The sequence below is a fragment of the Malurus melanocephalus genome, unplaced genomic scaffold (assembly GCF_030028575.1).
Source record: "Malurus melanocephalus ecotype Western Australia unplaced genomic scaffold, MMel_1.1 scaffold_472, whole genome shotgun sequence".
Lineage (NCBI taxonomy): Eukaryota > Metazoa > Chordata > Aves > Passeriformes > Maluridae > Malurus > Malurus melanocephalus.
Genome location: NW_026623704.1, coordinates 230,410 through 248,354, shown reverse-complemented (window position 1 = coordinate 248,354; position 17,945 = coordinate 230,410). Strand labels below are relative to the sequence as shown.

Genomic DNA, 17,945 nt, shown 5'->3' with positions numbered 1-17,945 from the left:
TGCATTTGTGTGTCCTGCTGGTGAAAATGTCCAGCCCCCTGTCACTCAGTKCTGTCCCTGGAACAAGGCTCAGCCTCCACAATCGCTGGGGCTGCCATCGCTCCTGGGCATCCTTGGGTTAGCACTATTTTGAGGCAGAGCATTCCTTGTTGGGAGGAGAAGGTGATCCCATGATCAAAATAGGAYAGAGAGCTATTTTGAATTCTGTCATGGACATCCCATGTGCAAACAKGGGGAAGGCAGGGGTCCAAAAAGGACTGGATTCAGCATTTGGCTTCACACTAATTTCTGATCCAAATACAGCTTCTCTTATATGTGGTGGTAGCTAATGTTGCCAACATTAACTACTTTATTTTAAATCTTGCAATGTTAGACAGTGGTCCTCCAAACACCAGCTCCTGGAATCATGAGATTATATAAATAAAAAATCCACTTTCATCTCCCTCTAGAAAGTAAATTCCTTGACTTGGAGGTACTTAAAAAATATAGAACATATAAACTCAAAACATTTCTTTACGAATTCCAATTAAAAGGGCATGCTTTCTTTTTAAAAATGTGATTACTTTTAAGTCAAGTTCATGATTTTTAGAGCTTTCTTAACACTGGGAACCGGCACTGCCATGTGATTTTCTAGGAAGCAGAGTGTTTRAGAGATTGCAGCTCAGGAGAGGTTAGGACTTGGGATTCAGCCAGAAGGAAAGACAACTTCTCTCTTGTAAAAATTCTGCAAAAGCAATGGCATTCCCCAAAGTGCTGAGAGCCAGAGGCACAGGCATTTTACAAAGACACAGTTGGTTCTTTAATGCCCTTTAGTAGAAGGACAGCCATTCACCCAGTGCCATGTAATGAACCTTTGAGGAGACAGAGACTGGCTGGGCTGGAATAGTGGACTAATCCAAACCTAAATAACATTTCCTAGTCCTCAAACTCCACAGCTGGAAAACAGGAGCCCGTTTATCAGGTACCAAAATGCAATATTTACTGTAGCTGTCTGGCAAATCCTCCTGAAAAGGCTTTTCTTGCCATCACAGGAAAATGAAATGTGATGAAACCAGACAAAAAAGCACAACCCCATTAGACTGCCACAAGTCTATGGCATGTGGCAAGCAGATACAGGTTGCCCCATGCTACCAACAACACAAGAGAAAGCTCCAGACACAAAAACTCAGCTGAAAAGGTGTTCTTACCAGAGAGCTTCTGTGCCCTTACAAAGACACTCCCATTTCGACTCAGTTTAGACTTTGATTCTGAGCCAGAGCGGCCCAAATTAAATATTGACTTCCATTTCTTGGACTTGGTGGATAATTTCCTCCTGAAAGGAAAAAACATTCAGGTGGTCACCAAACCTTAGAAACTTTTACCTTTTTAATACCCTTCAGCCGTCTCCCCTCAACACTTTCCACTTTTTTCTGCTCACACATCTTCTAATCCTAAAGCGTGGAAAGCACAGCTATACAATCAGCCCTTGTTGGCTATAGAGGTAGCAATCACCCTCTAAGTGATTTATCTGTACTGCTGATTTAACCATTTCATGGATGGAAAGACACSTAAGCCTTCAGATAGTTGKCTCTGGCATCATGCTACAGCAACARTGATTGARAAACCAACCATGCTTRTCTCCAGAAAGGAGAGGTTTCCAAGCCTCAGACTATCCCRTGAGACAGCAAAGAAAGATTGCCTTTTTAACAGGTTTTAATGACACATTGTATGGCAAATTCCAGAGAACTGATGGAACTGGTACTATTGCTCAGTGCACAAAGTTATCCTTTAAAGGCCATGTGTTATGGCAAAAACARAAGGATCCCTTATTGCAAACTAGCTGTTGATGCTTCTCAGGCCAACATTTATTTAATCATAGGTGCTATATATTCATGTGCAAGAATGTACTGAGCAAACAGGAGGAGGCTTAAGGGAATTAAATCAATTTCTTGTAACTGTTAGAGGAAGAGGGACACCAGTTCCCTGTGTCTCTTCAGAAATCCCAGCTTTACTAAGAAATAATCTGGTAGTCCTAATACAATTTTTTTTCTTCTATGCATATTTCTTCATGAAGCTCCTTTTTTCCCTCCTTCATACTCATTCTGACTCCTCCTTCWATCTCCCCTCTTTCAGAGCATGAATTCTCTTATCTCCCTGTCTCGCTCTCCACATTGYGCTTTCTATCCCCATATTTCTCCTTTTCTTTCTGATCAGTACTCAGAAAAGTACAAATCAGTCCTACAAAGGGGATTAATACCTTGGGGATAGGACTTTTCTCTTCAAATGAGAAAGGAGAAGGCACTCCAGGGGGGCAATACATCCTTTTGTCTTAAGCTAGTTATCCTCTTGCCAGTATTCCGGCTCCTTTTGCTTTAATATATCAAGTGCCAATAAATATCTTTGTTCTGGTTCTTTCTGGGTCAGTAGATTAATGAGCCTCCTGCTGCAGAGGCTATAATCTATCAGAACCAGGCAGTAGAGAGTGGCTATATATTAACAGTTAGATAGACCAAGAGATAAATACTTATTCTGGGCAGCCAACAACGGCAGCAACCTCAGCTGAAATCAGACTCTGCTCCTGGCACAGACAGAGCTGGCATAGGTGTCACTGTGTAAATATCTGTCCACGCTGGGAATGAAAATGAGCCTTCCTGCTTGGCTGTTATTGCAGAGGAACCAGGAGAATGCAGAAGATGGAGCAGGTCAGTGGCACCAGGAGTGTCCTGGACCAGCCACCTGCAGGTGGAACTTGTAGATGAGCTGTGCCCCAACCTGCTCCATGCTCACCCCGTGTTTAGCCAAATTCTGAGCTGGCACAAGGATGCAAAAACAACCCATTCCTCCTGCAGGATGTCTGTGAGGTTCTGCCCTGATGGAGAGATGAAAACTTGTGAAGCTATGAACCCAGCAAGTGCAATGCTTCTCAGRAGCAGCTCTGCCTCTTTTGAGAAAKACATGGAATTTCCTTTGGATAGTGGCTGTGGATTCAAGCAGGTGGAGGTGTGGGGGTATCACATTAACAAAAAGATCATTCCCAATCACACCGGGGAACCTGCACTTTTTTGTTTGTGCTTTACACCCCTCTTGGCACTTACTTGCTGTCAGGAAGGTCAACCACTGTGTGGAAGAGGGACCCAATCACAGGCACGATTTCAGGCAAGCTGTTCTCTCTCCTCTCCTTCCGAGCAGGGTGGGATGCAGACAGGCTCCGTGCCTGTGCTTCTTCTAGGCTCACCAGTTTCATTGGCAGCGAGGCCGAGGGGAGGGTCAAACTTTTCACAACTGATGCGCTCTCTGAAAAGGAAGAAAATACATTCCAGCCTGGGGCGAGGAGAGACGAGAGCAAGAGCTTCATGTCTTTATTTGACTGGAACATCTCCTGCAGAGCWGGGAAAGAAGTGGCACGTGCAGGGAGAAAGGGTTTTTGTCAGACAAGGCTTTCAGCTCCCCAGCAGCCTTATCCATCTGAGTACATTCCCAGCAGGACCATGCTTTGCCAGCCAAAGGCTGTGCCGTGGGGAGTTGCTTCCTCTGCTGTAGACACTTCTGTGTGAAGGAGGTGTCTCTGAAAACCACCAGGATTCACATATTCCCTTTTCTGCTCCCTCACTCCCTTCCTCCCTCCTGCCTCCACCTCCCCCGATTTTGAAGCAGTTCAGTCCCTGATCCAAATCTGGTGCCTCGCTCTTTCTCTCACTTCCACATCTTTCTCTTTGTCTTGTTCCAGGATGGAGGATTATTTTAAAAACCAGTATTACTTTAACTTTCTAATCCATTTCAGGGCCACAGAAAGCAGTGGCACCAATAGCCCAGGGAGCTGAAAGTGTCTGTTTATGGGGACAGTGGCAAAGCCGTGTTTTGGTAAAGATGGGCAGAATGAGCTGACAYGGGGCTGCAAAGCAGAAAGGTGGATATTCCCTGAGTTCTGAAGATATCACAAATCCTTCCAACRTGTAAAGCAGAAAGGTGCATATTTCTGAAATTATGGGAGTTCACCGTGGATCCATGCCTTCTCATTTCCCAGTCTTTGCCAACAAAACCACCACTAAACATAAAAATTGGCATCTCTGAAAACTGTTGATGTCCCAGGAAAATGATAAATCTCTTTTACCAAATGTTCTCAGGAACAAGATACAAGTTTTTGCACACAAGATTAAATTTTTTTTCCTGGGAGTATGACCTCTGACTTGGGTGGAAGGGYGGCTGCAGGGCAGGTATTGTTGGTATGAGGAATTGTAACTGGGGGAACCTGAGAGAAGAGCTGAGACTGTGGCTGATGGACTTAGAGAGAAAGCTTGGACCAAGATTGAGAATCAATCAGGTGGTCTTCTTTKGGTGGAAAGGGTTAAGCCACATGAGATCATGCAAAAGATGTGTCAAAAGGCAACCTGAGAAAACACTGAAGGAGGCTAGTAYTCAAAAAGAAAATGTTCAAGATAGGGGGTGAAGAAGACAAGAGTAATGAGGTATTGGGCTCAAGGTATCTTTGGGGTGGTCTATGGTGATAGCAAGGGTTAATGTGCTTGGAATATYAGTTGAAGGGAGAGCTGGACTACATAGCAAATGCCATGGGAAGTGTCTCAGGGAGGTTGCTACCAATGTTCTCTGCAGAGCTGGCTTTCCTGTTGTTGCTGAAGATCTGATCCACGTGGTTCAGGATGAACTCGATCACCAGTTGCTGCACTCGCACCTCCAGGAAAGCTGCATCCCCATTGCAGCCAACTGCCTCAATCTCCTTTGACCTGCATGAGGAAAGAGGTACAGCAGCAGTGAGCATTGCCACACAGCCCCTGGCAAGGACAGACCAGTTTTCTTCCTGCAAGCAAGGCAACAGGGATCATTTCCCCACTCTTGCTGTGCCTCTTGCTCTCCTTCCCTCACAGRCMCYCATCYTTCACCTTTTTGCTCTTTTAAAARCTATTTTCCCTGTTTTCTTTGCCACCTCCGTAACTTCCTTTCCTCAATCTGTTATTTTCCCTTCTTGTCTTTTACATTCTCCAGCAGGTAAAACTCTGACTCTCAAGCTCCATTCTTCTCTCTCCTTTTTCCTATTTCAGCTATTTCAYAGCTGGGCCTGAAAGACAACACGTGAGCCTCGAACACTGCTTCTAGATCCCTCCAAAAAGCTTCAATCATCCCACAGTGAAATCCCTAAAACCCTGCTCAGGTCTTCCCCATGCCAATTTTCTCAATGCTTTGCCGTGTGCCCCAGSAGTCTCTTCTCTGCCCACCCTGTACTCCCACATTCTCACTCTTGCTCTCAGCAAAGAAACATTCCTTATCTTGACATGCCAAAGTGTTGCTGAAGAAATTATCTTTGGGCAATGGATCCTTTGTAAAGTTAATGACTGGTGTGCTAGATAACAGCTTGGGGCATTGCCAAGAGGATAACCCTGTAAGGAGACTGCAGTTGCACTGCTTGATCCTTTCTTTTCCTCCCTGAGATGTTCTTATGAAAGATTGCAAGGGGAAAGAGACTTCATTTTTATTTTTTTTTTTGACAGGGACAGATGCTAGAATGAAAATGTCTCAGTAGTAAAGGCCCACTTTATGATATTCAATAGAGTCAACATTTGATTCATTTTTCAGAACCTGCTCTGCTGTTTTCGTGATTTAGAAGGGTGAGATAACTCTTTAGAGAAAGCTTTTCAGGCCTGTAACTCTCTAGCCAATGTTCTCTGCCAGCCCAGGGCTCCCTCCACCAGCTCTGCCATCACCCCTCTCCTGCCCAGCTGGAGTCCTGGACTATCCCTGTATAGTTCATTCCTCTAAATGCAGGAGTATTGGATGGATGGAAAGAGGATTTTGACAAGATATTTAATATTTAATTTTTAAATATTTAAAAAAAATTAAAAATATTTAATTTTTTTTTCCAGATGTTATTTTTCCTTGCTCTGCTTAGCACTATAACATAGCAGACAAACCTCTGCCTGCATCTAATCCAGGCTTTTTCACAGCAGAGTGCCAAGCATAACAAACATGAAAAATAATCTGGTGGTCTTGAGATCTGACCCTGGCTGCCGTTTCAAGCCCAGCAAGCTCATCCCACTTTTGCACAAGCAGATCTGGGAACAGGCCTGCAGTATTACTGCCTTGTTGCTCTCCCTTCTGATCCTTGCTGCCTCTCACTGCCCTGCTGCAGAAGCCCTGGCACCATCAAAAATGTCATTAACATTCCCAAGTGATGAGYTWACTCCTCGTTTTTARATCTGTGCTCAACTTGCAAAYAACAACTTGTTTKTTTTTTTTTTTTAATAAGAAACACACAAACCCACAAGCTTCCTTGGATGCTGGCAATAAAACCTTAGRTTATTCAACCTGGAGGAAAAGCTGTTTGCTCTGCTGTGYTCCTCCCTTYGRTTGCTCAGCTTTTCCCCATCTTTGYATTTCCCTCAAGTGATGGATCTCCAGGCTCAGATGCTTGAGCTTCCCTTGAGCTCAGCACAGTGCTCTGGATTAGAGGAATCTCTACGGTACCTGAGGAGATTTGGAGCCCACACCAAGGCCAGGTTTCTGGTGTGCATGTTGGTCATGTTGCTGAAGGAGGCCAGATGAGTCAAGTGCTTGATCAGGTATTCCAGCGTTCTGCAGTGGTTCACACAAAGAAAGAAAAATGTGTCACTTTACCTGCCTGTGAGGGACAGCAAGGCTCAAAGCCAGCCTTTGCCAAGTGTCTGCAGTGGCACAACACACCCCATGGGCAGAGGATTCACAGAATTTGCATGGGCTGGCAGCAGACACCTCAACAGCTGCGCTCTGGGGTGGCCAAGGGTAGGGCATAAACCAAACTGTCCAAAGCAGACGGGAGATGGGTGGAAGAGGGAGTGGGATTCTGAAAAGGCTGAGCTTTTAGYTCTTGCTCAAGCACTTCCAGCAGATCATCTTCTCCTTCCCACAGCTTGAACACAGCCAAGGGTGCCACAAAGGTCATTCCTGGGGAAAGAGGATGATAAGACTGCAGCAGGGAGATCCTGCTCTGTCTCTAAGAAGGGTTTGTTCAATGATATTCAAATGCCAGATAACTTGCTGCCAGATTTGGAAACGGTGAGTCAGCTTTTGGAAAATTGATTTCTGGAAATTAATCCCAGAGCTATTTCAGGCGACATTCCCTGATGAGGGTGAGGGTCACCACGCTGATCCTCAGCACCTCTGCAGACACATTCTTACCTGTAATGTGATGGTGGCAGCTCCTGGATGACATTYTGAATCCGTGCCAGCTGCTCATCCTCAGGGAAGCGTGATACTGCTTCCTGCAGGGATACAAGGAAAGGATACACCCTGAAAATGGACTCAGGGGAAAAGGAAGAGGGATAAGAAGGGTCACACGAGACACCCTGTYCCAGAGGGAATGCTCTCTTGTTACCCTACAGAATTATTGGAAGAAGTTACTCTGTGTCCCCAGCACAGCTGAGATTTCCTGCACTGTTATTCCGACGTTCAGCCATGGTGGTCAGTATTTATGGGAGAGGGGAATTTAAGAACTTAGACCTTCAATTATGAATGTAAGTGGGGGGCTGGCTTGTGTTGGTTTGTTTTGYTTTGCTTTGCTTTTTGTTGGGTATTTTTTTTTTCTTTTCCAYTGTTTTAACTTGGGCAGTGAGGGGAAAGAGAGAAGTGAAAATAATGAAAAACGTGAAAAGGAATGACTCTCCCGCAAAATAACCCGTTAAAAATAAAACAGGTTTTTCAAGCTCTGTGTTATGAGAACACCTTGGATATACATGTTCGATATTCTTCAAAATAAGCAATATTTTGACTCTCATAAGAACATAGCTGAGGGGATTGTTGATGTGGGTTTGCATCTTTTATCATGGAAGAAGCCTTAGCAGAACCCCTGTCTGGGCAGATTAATAAATTCTTATACTCAGGGCTAGACAGAATCGAGGTTATGCATCTCAGTCTTGAGCAAATCTCTGCAGACCAAGAGCTTAGAGAGCCATGATAAGCTTTTGTCAGCATTCCTAGGAGTTCACTGCATCGCTATTCATCTGTTCAGCTATTCCCTTTCAATGTTTGTGCTGGGGGAGGACAAGCCACCAGCGAGTTCAAACAGTGCATGACTGTCTGGGAACCTCCTACCCACCCTACTGCCACTGGAGCTTGGAGCAAATTCAAAKAAAGATGCTGTGACCCACGCTGCCAGCACCAGCTTTGCCTCCAGACAGACTCCAGCACTGCCAGGGAAGGAAAGAAAGGAAACAACCTTCCCAAGCCACTCATTGCTTCAACATCATGAGCCTGAAATGAGCAGCCACCATTAGAGATGAATCTTCTTGTGGCAATCACTGCAGCACCCACCGTGATGATGCTGCTTTGGTCACTGYCCTTTTCCCAAAAGATCACTTCTCATCTACAACCACCAGCAAACCAAACMCTGCCAGAGTGTTTGCCACAGTTTCAAGGCCAGAGAAGTGATGGCAGATCAAAACAAGTGAGCTCACTAGTTAGGTATACATGAGATGTACTTGTTTTGCCCAAATTAAAGGCAGGCTAACTCCTTCTAGTGCCTTTTAAACATAGCTACAGCTCTTAAAAAATAATAATAAAAAAAAATCTCAGCAATCCTGAGTATAAGAAATCTTAATACAAGGTTTCCAGTTGAATAGCCTTGTCCAAAGATAGAGATRGAGAGAAATAAAAACTTAAACTGGAGCACCTAAAGCATTAGATTTCAACTAGATTGTACACAGTATTTTCTTCCCCAGTGCACATTTTCATTCCCATATTTACCTCTCCAAGTCTCAAAGACCTAATGATTAGACAGCAAGTGAATACCAGCTTCTCTGAGGTCATGACCCATCCAATCCTCTRAGCCACATTTCTGACCCAAACAAGCTGTGCCTTTGAAATCTGAGGAGCCCTCCAAAAGTGYGCATTACAGCAGCAGAATACAGAATTCAAGGAAGAACCAGTAATTTCATTCATTGCATATCTGTTCACCATGGTAAAATTTATGCAATTTAGGATTTTTTTTTAACTCCACCGGTGATTYTGGGAGTGCACAATTCATAAGCCCTGGTTAATAAGTGGAATGCAGTCTGGAGGGAGAAGGTAGGCTTGGCCTCCCAGAGCTGATTTGCTGTCAGGGAGCAAATGTGGTCCCTCTATGCCAAATTCATCTGTCCTGAGAAACAACCACCCAACACTAGGATACAAGATGGTGATCATTTCCCAAAAATTAATAGCCAGTGAGGTCATGACTGGAATGTTACACCTGTGAATTTGACACGGCGATGACCAAAAGGCCAACCCCTCCCTAGTCATTAYGAATTTGACTTTCCTTAGACAGAAATTTCTGAATCACTCTGGTGACTCAAAGTGCAGCCTATCCCAACTGAAGACAGCTCTGGCTGAGTCAGGCTGGGATTAGCATGTGTTCTTTATTCCTACCAGCACTGGTCTGCTGAGGTGCAGCTGCCACTGTTCCCTGTTCAGATATCCTCCCCCCAAACACACACTCCTAGTGGGTTTTCTGCTCCTTGGGGAATTGGTYTTTTTCTTTCTTTCCTCCTGGTTTCTGACTGTGCTTCCTGTCAGCTGGGTTACCAATTATAAATTCCTACTGTGCAGTCTTACATGAATAATGGATTTTGTGGCTAAGTGGACAAACTGAAAAGCCAGAGATTAAAAAAAAAAAAACACCTTTTAGGTCAACCTAAAGTGATAATGTTTTGGGGAGCTGACATAAGATTTTAGAAAACAACTGTTCAAGGTTGACCAAAAGCATCACACTCAAACATAAGTTAATTATAATTTAAATTTGGAATGATTTAACCTTTTCTGAAAGACATTTTATGTAAGTTAGATGTGTTGATGTAATGTTGAAACATTTCCTTTAGAAAGTATTTGTAAAAGAAACACTCAGACAGATACAGAAATGTTTTCCCTTTTGTTTTTGAATAAAGCTATTTACCAAAAGTATCTACCGAAAATCTGCAAGTCATCATCCCCAAACTGCACTTTTCAGCAAACATTCTGTCCTAAAAAAAGTTTCCATCTAAATCTTCAGGTTTCCTTTMGAACATTTTTTCTTTTATAAATCAGTAGTGATAGCCAGGAAGACACCAGCAGAATAGCTTCAACAAGAATGAGACTCATCAGTTACAGTGAATGGTTGAATGATACCCTGTATTTTCAAGATCCTATTCATCCTGACTGTCTCCAGCAATCCTACCCTACATCCTCAGAATCCTTATATCCTGAGGATACAGGTCAATTTCTCAAATTTGCTCAGGATTTTCCCTCAAGACTTGACTATATATCACGTTGAAACAAAGACCCATCTTACTTAAAATTTGTCATTGGAACAGCAAGGCACCTAACATTATTRTACCTGACTTMTCACAGCAAGCTCCTGCTTGGCTGGTCCCATATGGCTTTGCCCCACAACAAGAACCCCTTGTAATGATGTCTGTTCCCAGAAAAGCCAGCAGGGAGTCTTTGGAAAATGTCTCCTTKTGTGAGCCCCATGGATCTCTCTCAGTGCCTCCTGAATCACAGCAGGGTCACTTGGAAGGGCTTGATTTGAGGTAGAGGCAGCTCAGACAGCAACACCTGATTTTGCAGAACAACTTCTCTGCAACATCTGACATTTTTGGCAATGACTGTCTCCTCCTCCTCCCGGCAAACGGGAAAGAGTAGGATGACAGAAATTCTTAACAAAGGACGGATGTTTCTAACACTGAGAAAACAATCTTTCCCATCCCCCAGTTATCTTAAGAAGCTGGTGAACTCTTTTAGCTGAAAATGCATACCTTCAGCACACAAGATTTCAGCCTCGATGATGGGATTTAAATTTGTTGGTGATAAAAACTGAAAGTGGATTTAGAATGGTAAGAAACAGGCAGCTTTAATAACAAGCATAGCTTGCTGTGCCATCTTTTAATAAAATATTATCTGTCATCGAAATTAGCCAAGTCTCTTAAAAATTCAGACTTTGTGGTCTTATATTTCTGCTCCCCCRCAGTCTGCTCCTAGGCTCCAACTGTATCCATGTATAATCTATGGCTGCTTTCCAGAATCAAGTCACCGCTCTTTGAATTGTAATCTCTTTAAACAAAGTCAGAGATTTCTGCTTGGCCAGCTGCCACTTTCCTCTGCCATTTGTATTTATAACGTGATCATGATGGACCTGATATGCCATATCTGGCACAACCAGTATCATTGTTTGTGCTCCTACAAACAGGATGAAAAATGGTACAGATGCAGAAAAGTTGATGCTTTACACATGGGCTGAGCAATCAGTTTCTGCAGGTGTCAGGGACAGGGATGAGGAAACAAAACTACACCCTTGTGATTATGATGACAAGCTGACCCAGAAGACTCTCAGGAATGGACAGTAATGAGGAAAAGAAAGAGAATTAGTAGTGCTGGGAGGAGGTGCACAGTGGGGAGAAAGAGGCAGCGGGGAAGCGATGCGGGGAAAAATTGAGCAAGATGWAGGGGAGGAAACAGCAGACAAACTGAGAGGAATAAACACGAAATGGTGAAAAGAAACAAGGACAGGGAAAGAGAGCCAACACAAAATGAGAAGGGAAGAGCACTGAGAAGTGTTTATATGGATARATGCACCAGAAGCCAGGACACTGGAGTGAATCCCAAACAGCTGTCATGGGGGAATCTGCAGCACATCCACACTGCTGGAGAGGAACAAGAACAGCCAAGGGTCTCACCGTGAATTTCTTGTAGAGCTCATAAGTGAGGAGAGGGTTGGGCAGTTCCCTGAAGTACAGCTTGCAGAGTGACCCCACGCAGTGGATGTCCTGGAGGTAAACTTCCCTTGTCAGATCTGGGCATTGGTCAGACACAAACTCTTGTCTGRAACAATATGGAAACATAACAAAATAGGTGAATAAGAGCTAAGTAGCAGGCCAGCATCCCATTCTGAATACTCATTTACAGCTAGAGACAAAACAAACTGGAAAGCAGAGATGTCTCAGCACACTGGCCCAGACTGTCACTAGGTTCAGGCCCTGACGTTTCAATTAGTTTTAATTATCCCAAACACGGGGAGTGGACCTCAAACTGATTAAGGAGATWGCTTTGTCTCAAAGTGAGAGAGAGGAACTCACCATTTGTGCTGAGACACTCCATGCCTTTCCCATTAATAGACACAGGGGGTTTTGAGCTAATGCCTAAAATGTTCTTTCCCTCTTACCAACCTCAAAGACAGTTTGTCTTCTGCTGAGTGTGGAACTTCTGCCTGCTGGCCACAGTCTGTACCTGAGGGACTAATGCCAAAAAGATACTGAGCAATGCCCTGAATCCCTCTGACACTCACCCACGCTGCCCTTACCTCAATTTTTGTATGTTGGACGTCACTCCTGAGAGGCGGTAGATCCCATCCACAATGCCGTGAGTCTCAATGAACTCTGCACAGCTCTTCAGCACGTAGGGGACTATGAGAGGAGAGGAAAGCAAAGCAATGAATACACATTGACAGCTTCTCCACAAGTCACCACCACAAAGGAGACAGTTCCATGAAAAAACAGCAGAGGCTCTCTGTGGACGCAGGGAAGGATACAGCAATGGGAGAAATACAGGGAAAGCCAAAAAATTAGCCCTGCAAAGTGGCCATGAGGATATGTTGTGGTTGTGCCATGCAATGTTCACTGACATGTGATAACGACTGACCCTGAAGCCACAGTAACATAGTGGAAAGAAAGGTATGGTTTCCCTCTCTTCCTTTTTCTTTTCCTTCAAAAATAAAATAAAAGAAGCTCTTTCATTCTAATTGAAAGCATGTGGTAAAGCATGAGGTCCTGGGAATCTCCACCCTCCCCAATACAGAGCTCCAGCCTCACTGAATTGTGCCAAAAGGTCTCATTGGCTTGGATAAAAATCAGAGAAGCACTCACACTTCCATATAAGCCTACATACCCACAGTTCAGTGGTCATAAATCCCACTGAGGGGGTACAGAGTTCAAATATTGACTAGATCTGCACACTGACAAAACCTGACATCGGCTTCAAAAGAGCTCCATCAGCATAAGTAGACAAAGACTTAACCAGTCTTAAAGCCAAGAGGAGCCTGAGGCACAACATTTACATCCAGACTTGGACCCAAAGGATATGTTTATTTTTTCCCCATTATATAGGTATAAGAACCCCCCATTCTCTTGGTCAGATCAAGCCTCCTTGTCCCCAGCACTATAACAACCCAAGCTATAACAATAACAGTAAGAAAGCCCTTCCTTATTAGGTGCTAGAAACTACTGTGTATTTAATGCAAGGCCTCACACAGCCATAGGCTCAAAAGTCAGTAAATGCAGAAGTTAAAAGCTCCCTGCTGTAATGCTGACTCTGCTGCACATCACATTTCAACAGCTGTGGGGAAGAAAACCGACTAAGCCACAGACTTGACTGGAAAGAGAGCCACACCAATTTCTGCATCTTTGTGACACCCCCAGAGGCAATGCTGGACCTTCCCTGAGTTGTTCTGCTCAAAGTTCAGGACTATAATGACATATTCACATGTGCTTCATCTGGTGGCCTCCAAAGACAGCCCTCCAACGACAGCCTGAACAAAAACCAGGCGGTACATTGTTGTATTTCTCATGGCAGCCATTGAGGCCAGAGCCAGCTCATGGGTGGACCTGTCCCCACCGAGCTGTGCAGGGCACTGGCTCTGGTGAGAAGGGCTCCAAGTTGGCACCCATTCCAGTATCACACTTCTACTGGACCACTCAGCCAAAGAAATGCTGCCCTTCCACCTCCTGGAATTCTGAGGGAAGTAAAGAAGTCCTTTTGTGTGTCCCCTCTCTTGTCCTTTGGCCAAACGCAGGAGTACGCAAAGTCCCAGTGATTGCTCAGAAGCCCAAATGATCCAAACACACAAATTYTTCTCAGTGAAAGRAGCGTCTCAAAACAACAGGGAAAARTTKACTTTATGGGTTTTTTGAGCAGGGACTAATGACAAAGGTACATTGGTCATGCTGTATTACACTCAAAGCCCTTGTGCTGATTTTCAAGACCCTCCAGTTTTTGGGCGGAGCTCATGGCAGAGGCCCTAAGCCTACAACAGTGTTCATGAGACCATAAAATCACTAAAAAATTATGTGAGGTCTACAGAGTCAAAGCTTTGTCCACAACAGTTGCAGAGTTTACAGTATTCTCTCCTCAAGGATTTCAATGAGAAGACAAATCAGTGACTTTCAGAAAGGAAAAAAACTGGGAAGCATTCCTTTCAGTGCTTGCAACACCTACTTCCTATGTGGACTAAATGGTGTGGAAGGAGACAGAGCAAAAAGTACAAAATTTCCTTAATATCCTGCCAAGAAAAGCCAAAGTCACACACAACACACAAAAAGAGGACCTTCCTATCTCTGAGTAAGTCCTGATTACTTGGAACTGCAGTAGGGAACTCAGATCATATGATGATGAGAATGCTAAAAATTAAAAACAAAAATAAAAAAAAAAAAGGAAAGACAAATTATTTCAGGCCTCATCTCCATTTCTGGAAAATCAGGCTTTAACATCTTTAGGTTGGAAGCTATGCATACACGGCATATTAAGATTTCCTTCTYGGTAGAGGTCTCAGAATAAATGACATGGAACCAGCAAAAACAAAAGTTAGGCAGACCCATGTCCACCTCAGATCTATTTTGGGTGAAAGAACAGAAACCATTGAAATCCATGCAGCCTGAAAAAGAATAATTAATCGAACAGAAAACATATTTGATCAGGATAGCCACATGACAAGGTTTGTTTAAAGGTTAATAGCCATTCATGGAGCCTCATATGATGGTGCCTGGCTGCCAAAAAACAGGGTCCATACACAAAGCATCCTTTATTAGACACTTTTTAAAACCTCAGTGTTAAGAACAAGAAAACCAAGTAAAAATGCAGATATTGATGTTTGTTGTGACTAATTTGACCTCTTGAAAGTAAGACCTATTAAAGCACACCATTTTTTTGGCTGAGTTCTAAGTTTCCTTGGAATAAATTAGGTCAAGAGGCCTCAGGCAGGTAAGCAAACTCCCTATACAGAAACTAGAGAAGGCCAGATCCGTCTGCTGAGGACTGGTAAGCAAAAAAACAGGGGCCTGAGGGGGACAATCTGCAGCAAATATATAAAATTCAACCCATTTTTAAAAGTGGGTGAAAACTCCACAGTAGAGACGACCTAGAGATTGCAAATGGACAGCTCTGCCAGTATCTCTTACTGCAGCCCTTCACCCTTCCTTGCTTTTCCAGCCCTGGCATTCTCACATATCTCTGCCCTTCATTCATCACACACAAGATTTCCTGCCATATCAGCTCTTTGACTCACAGAAAGAGAAACAGCCAGTTATGCCAAAATTTGTGCCCATTTTCTGATGCCCAAAAAAATAAAAATCCCACATAAGACACTTTTCACTTGCAACTGAAAATTACAGACTTAGAGCTCAGATCTCTGGAGGCGAAGGGACTGCATCAACTGCCTGCAAATCAAGCCCCTAAATGCAGTGCTTGTGTGTAGCTGGAGCACAATAAATGTTTTCTTTGAGCAGAACCTGTAGCTCTGGCATTYCTGAGCAGCTCTGATCTCCTACAAAGCTTAGTCTTTTGGGCACTTGGRGGTGGCGAGGTCAGAGCAGCAGTGAGCAGCTCTCTCCCACTTCCAGGAGTTTCTGAGGTGGTAGGATTATTTCAGACGTGGCTCCTGATTAACTGAGGCTGGGATCAATCCTAAATGCAGGAAGGTACAGGCTCTGGCATGTGCTTTACAACTCTCTGTCAGAGTTACAGAGSATGTAAATCACAGAGCTGGGTCTCTCCCAAAGGAAGATCAGACGTGGATGAGGATTTGCAGCAGGGGCTGTACAGGCACAGAAAAGAGTGGGGGGAAGGGGTCTAATCTTGACACCAATAATTAAAATAATTAAATAATAATRATAATAATCCAATAATTAAAACTGTGCTGSAAGCTTAGAAGGCTTAGAAGCTGGAAGGGGTAGCTGGTGTCACACAGACCCCGCTTGTTCTGCCAGACAGCTAAACCATCTTCATTTAAAACTACAATAGAAACCAGATGGAGGAGGACAAGAGTGCRTGGAGCAAGGCATCAGTCAGAAGGGAAATTGAGTTATAAACATACTGCACACAAAAGACAATACTTCTCTTCCCCTAGACAAAAATAAACCAGAAGGGCAGCYGCACTAACTCGTTCCACTCTCACTGGGTATCACCTCCAAGTTCAGAGTACACAGAAATTCACCTTCACCGGGGTCCTTCCCAAGACAACAGCTCATGCCACCTCCTTTACACGTGTCTGCTCCTCTTGCTAGGTCAGGCACTGTGTTATCCTCCTTCTGATCCCTCCAGCTTCCACTGGCAGCACTGGACACTGAAATTCTCACCTGCCAGCGCTGCTGCCATGGAGGAGGGCTCTCCCTTCTCCTGCCCCTTCCCAGCCATGGTGCCACCACCCACCAAACCTCCCCACCAGCAGGCAAGGTGACAAAAGCTTTGTCTGGCCCTGGACTGAGCATTTAGATCTAACCTGGGGAGACCTTTAAGCATGCCCCTATTTAAATCCCCAAGCAGCCCAAGTAGGAGAGGTCACCAGGAAAAGARCGAGTGACCCCATCTAATGAGCAGAGGGAGGATGGGCTCCTGGCCTCCCACAAAGCCAGCAAAGAGCAAGGAAGATGCTGGAACAGCAGGAGATGCATGCAATACCCTGTGGCTCTCAGTGCCACCTTCCAGAGGAAACTCTGAGTTTCCACGGGCTACAGAAGGACCCAGAGAGGAGGTTGCTGAGTCAGACACCCTGACCAGCCAATGTCAGACAGCAAGCCAGCTAACCTGGACATGTGTGCAGGGTACACTGCACTGAACTGCTCCCTTCCTTCCCTGAATAGCAGGAGGCTTGATTTTTTACTTTATYCTTCCGTTATTTTCTCAGAGAGCTCCTTGTAAGGATAAACACTGGTGGCAGAGATACTCAGGGCCTCCTTGGCAGCTGGTTTCTGCCACATGGTGGAGGTTTCATGTCCTCTCTAATTTTATTTTAATTCTAGYTCAAGTATTGGGAGGATAAATGCAGACCTTTCATTTCACCTGGAACACCAACCTTTTGATTTTTGACTTGCAGGAAATAGTTTGGATTTTTTTTTTTTTTAATTTCTCCCCACAATGAATCCTGCATGTTAAAAAAYGTTATAGGCATTTTTGTTTCATCCTTTTGGTTTTGTTATACATTAGTATTTTTAAAATTGTCTTCAATTACTCCCAAGAGTAGCACATGCTTCCTATCATGCTATGTCAATACCATGACAATAAAGGTCAAAAGCCTCTTGTTTCAATTTAAATGACTAAAATAGGAAATATTTCCTTTTTAAAAGTGTTTCAGTCTGTACAAAGCAAGAGTTGTTATTTTGTACGAAAAAATAACAAAAGAGAACAAACTAATATATTAAGTTCGCCTCCTAATCACAGGAAAGGAACAACATTGTACAAATGGCAACATACTTGATCATCAGTATCTCTGATATTTTTCTGCATTTCCTGACTTTCTACAGTAAATCACGAGTTTTAATGCTGAATCACTGTATTTTTTTTTCTTTTTTGCTGACATTGTCTGATTCTCACTAGGCATAAGGTTGGTTGAGAAACAGACTTTAGAGCAGACCAAACTGTGCTCTTCTCCCTGCAGCTCACCGAAGCCCTGGTGCAGCACATCAGTCACAATTCCAGATTTTCTCCCAATGTATAGCCCTAACCATGGCAGTTTAGGATAAATCCTGCCTTTCCACCATGTAACATTTTTTTTGCCTTTTCAAATCACAACCTTAAGGGACCACAGAATCCAAAATCCCTGCAGAATGTCTCTCCTGCTCCAAGCTGAAGTTGGCAGAGCTGGGAAAGAGGATGATTTGCCTGGTCAGGACAGAACTGCCACAAGGACAAAGAGCTTCAGTCTCCAGGATGTCTGTGCATACTTTTCACCAGCACTGAATCCATTTCACAGAATCAAAAAAAAA

The 17,945-nt window shown here is 43.9% G+C and overlaps 1 protein-coding gene across 1 annotated transcript in view; it reads right to left on the bottom strand.

The window, feature by feature from the left end:
• Window positions 1–17,945, bottom strand: part of ARHGAP31 (Rho GTPase activating protein 31) — a 59,464-nt gene that overhangs the window by 12,197 nt on the left and 29,322 nt on the right. The window contains exons 2-8 of the mRNA XM_057380832.1: window positions 12,275–12,377; window positions 11,652–11,796; window positions 7,147–7,229; window positions 6,457–6,564; window positions 4,576–4,721; window positions 3,075–3,273; window positions 1,188–1,312 (exon numbers count right to left, since the gene is read on the bottom strand). Of these exons, the coding sequence (XP_057236815.1) occupies window positions 1,188–1,312; window positions 3,075–3,273; window positions 4,576–4,721; window positions 6,457–6,564; window positions 7,147–7,229; window positions 11,652–11,796; window positions 12,275–12,377 (909 nt within the window). The remainder of the gene's footprint in view (window positions 1–1,187; window positions 1,313–3,074; window positions 3,274–4,575; window positions 4,722–6,456; window positions 6,565–7,146; window positions 7,230–11,651; window positions 11,797–12,274; window positions 12,378–17,945) is intronic.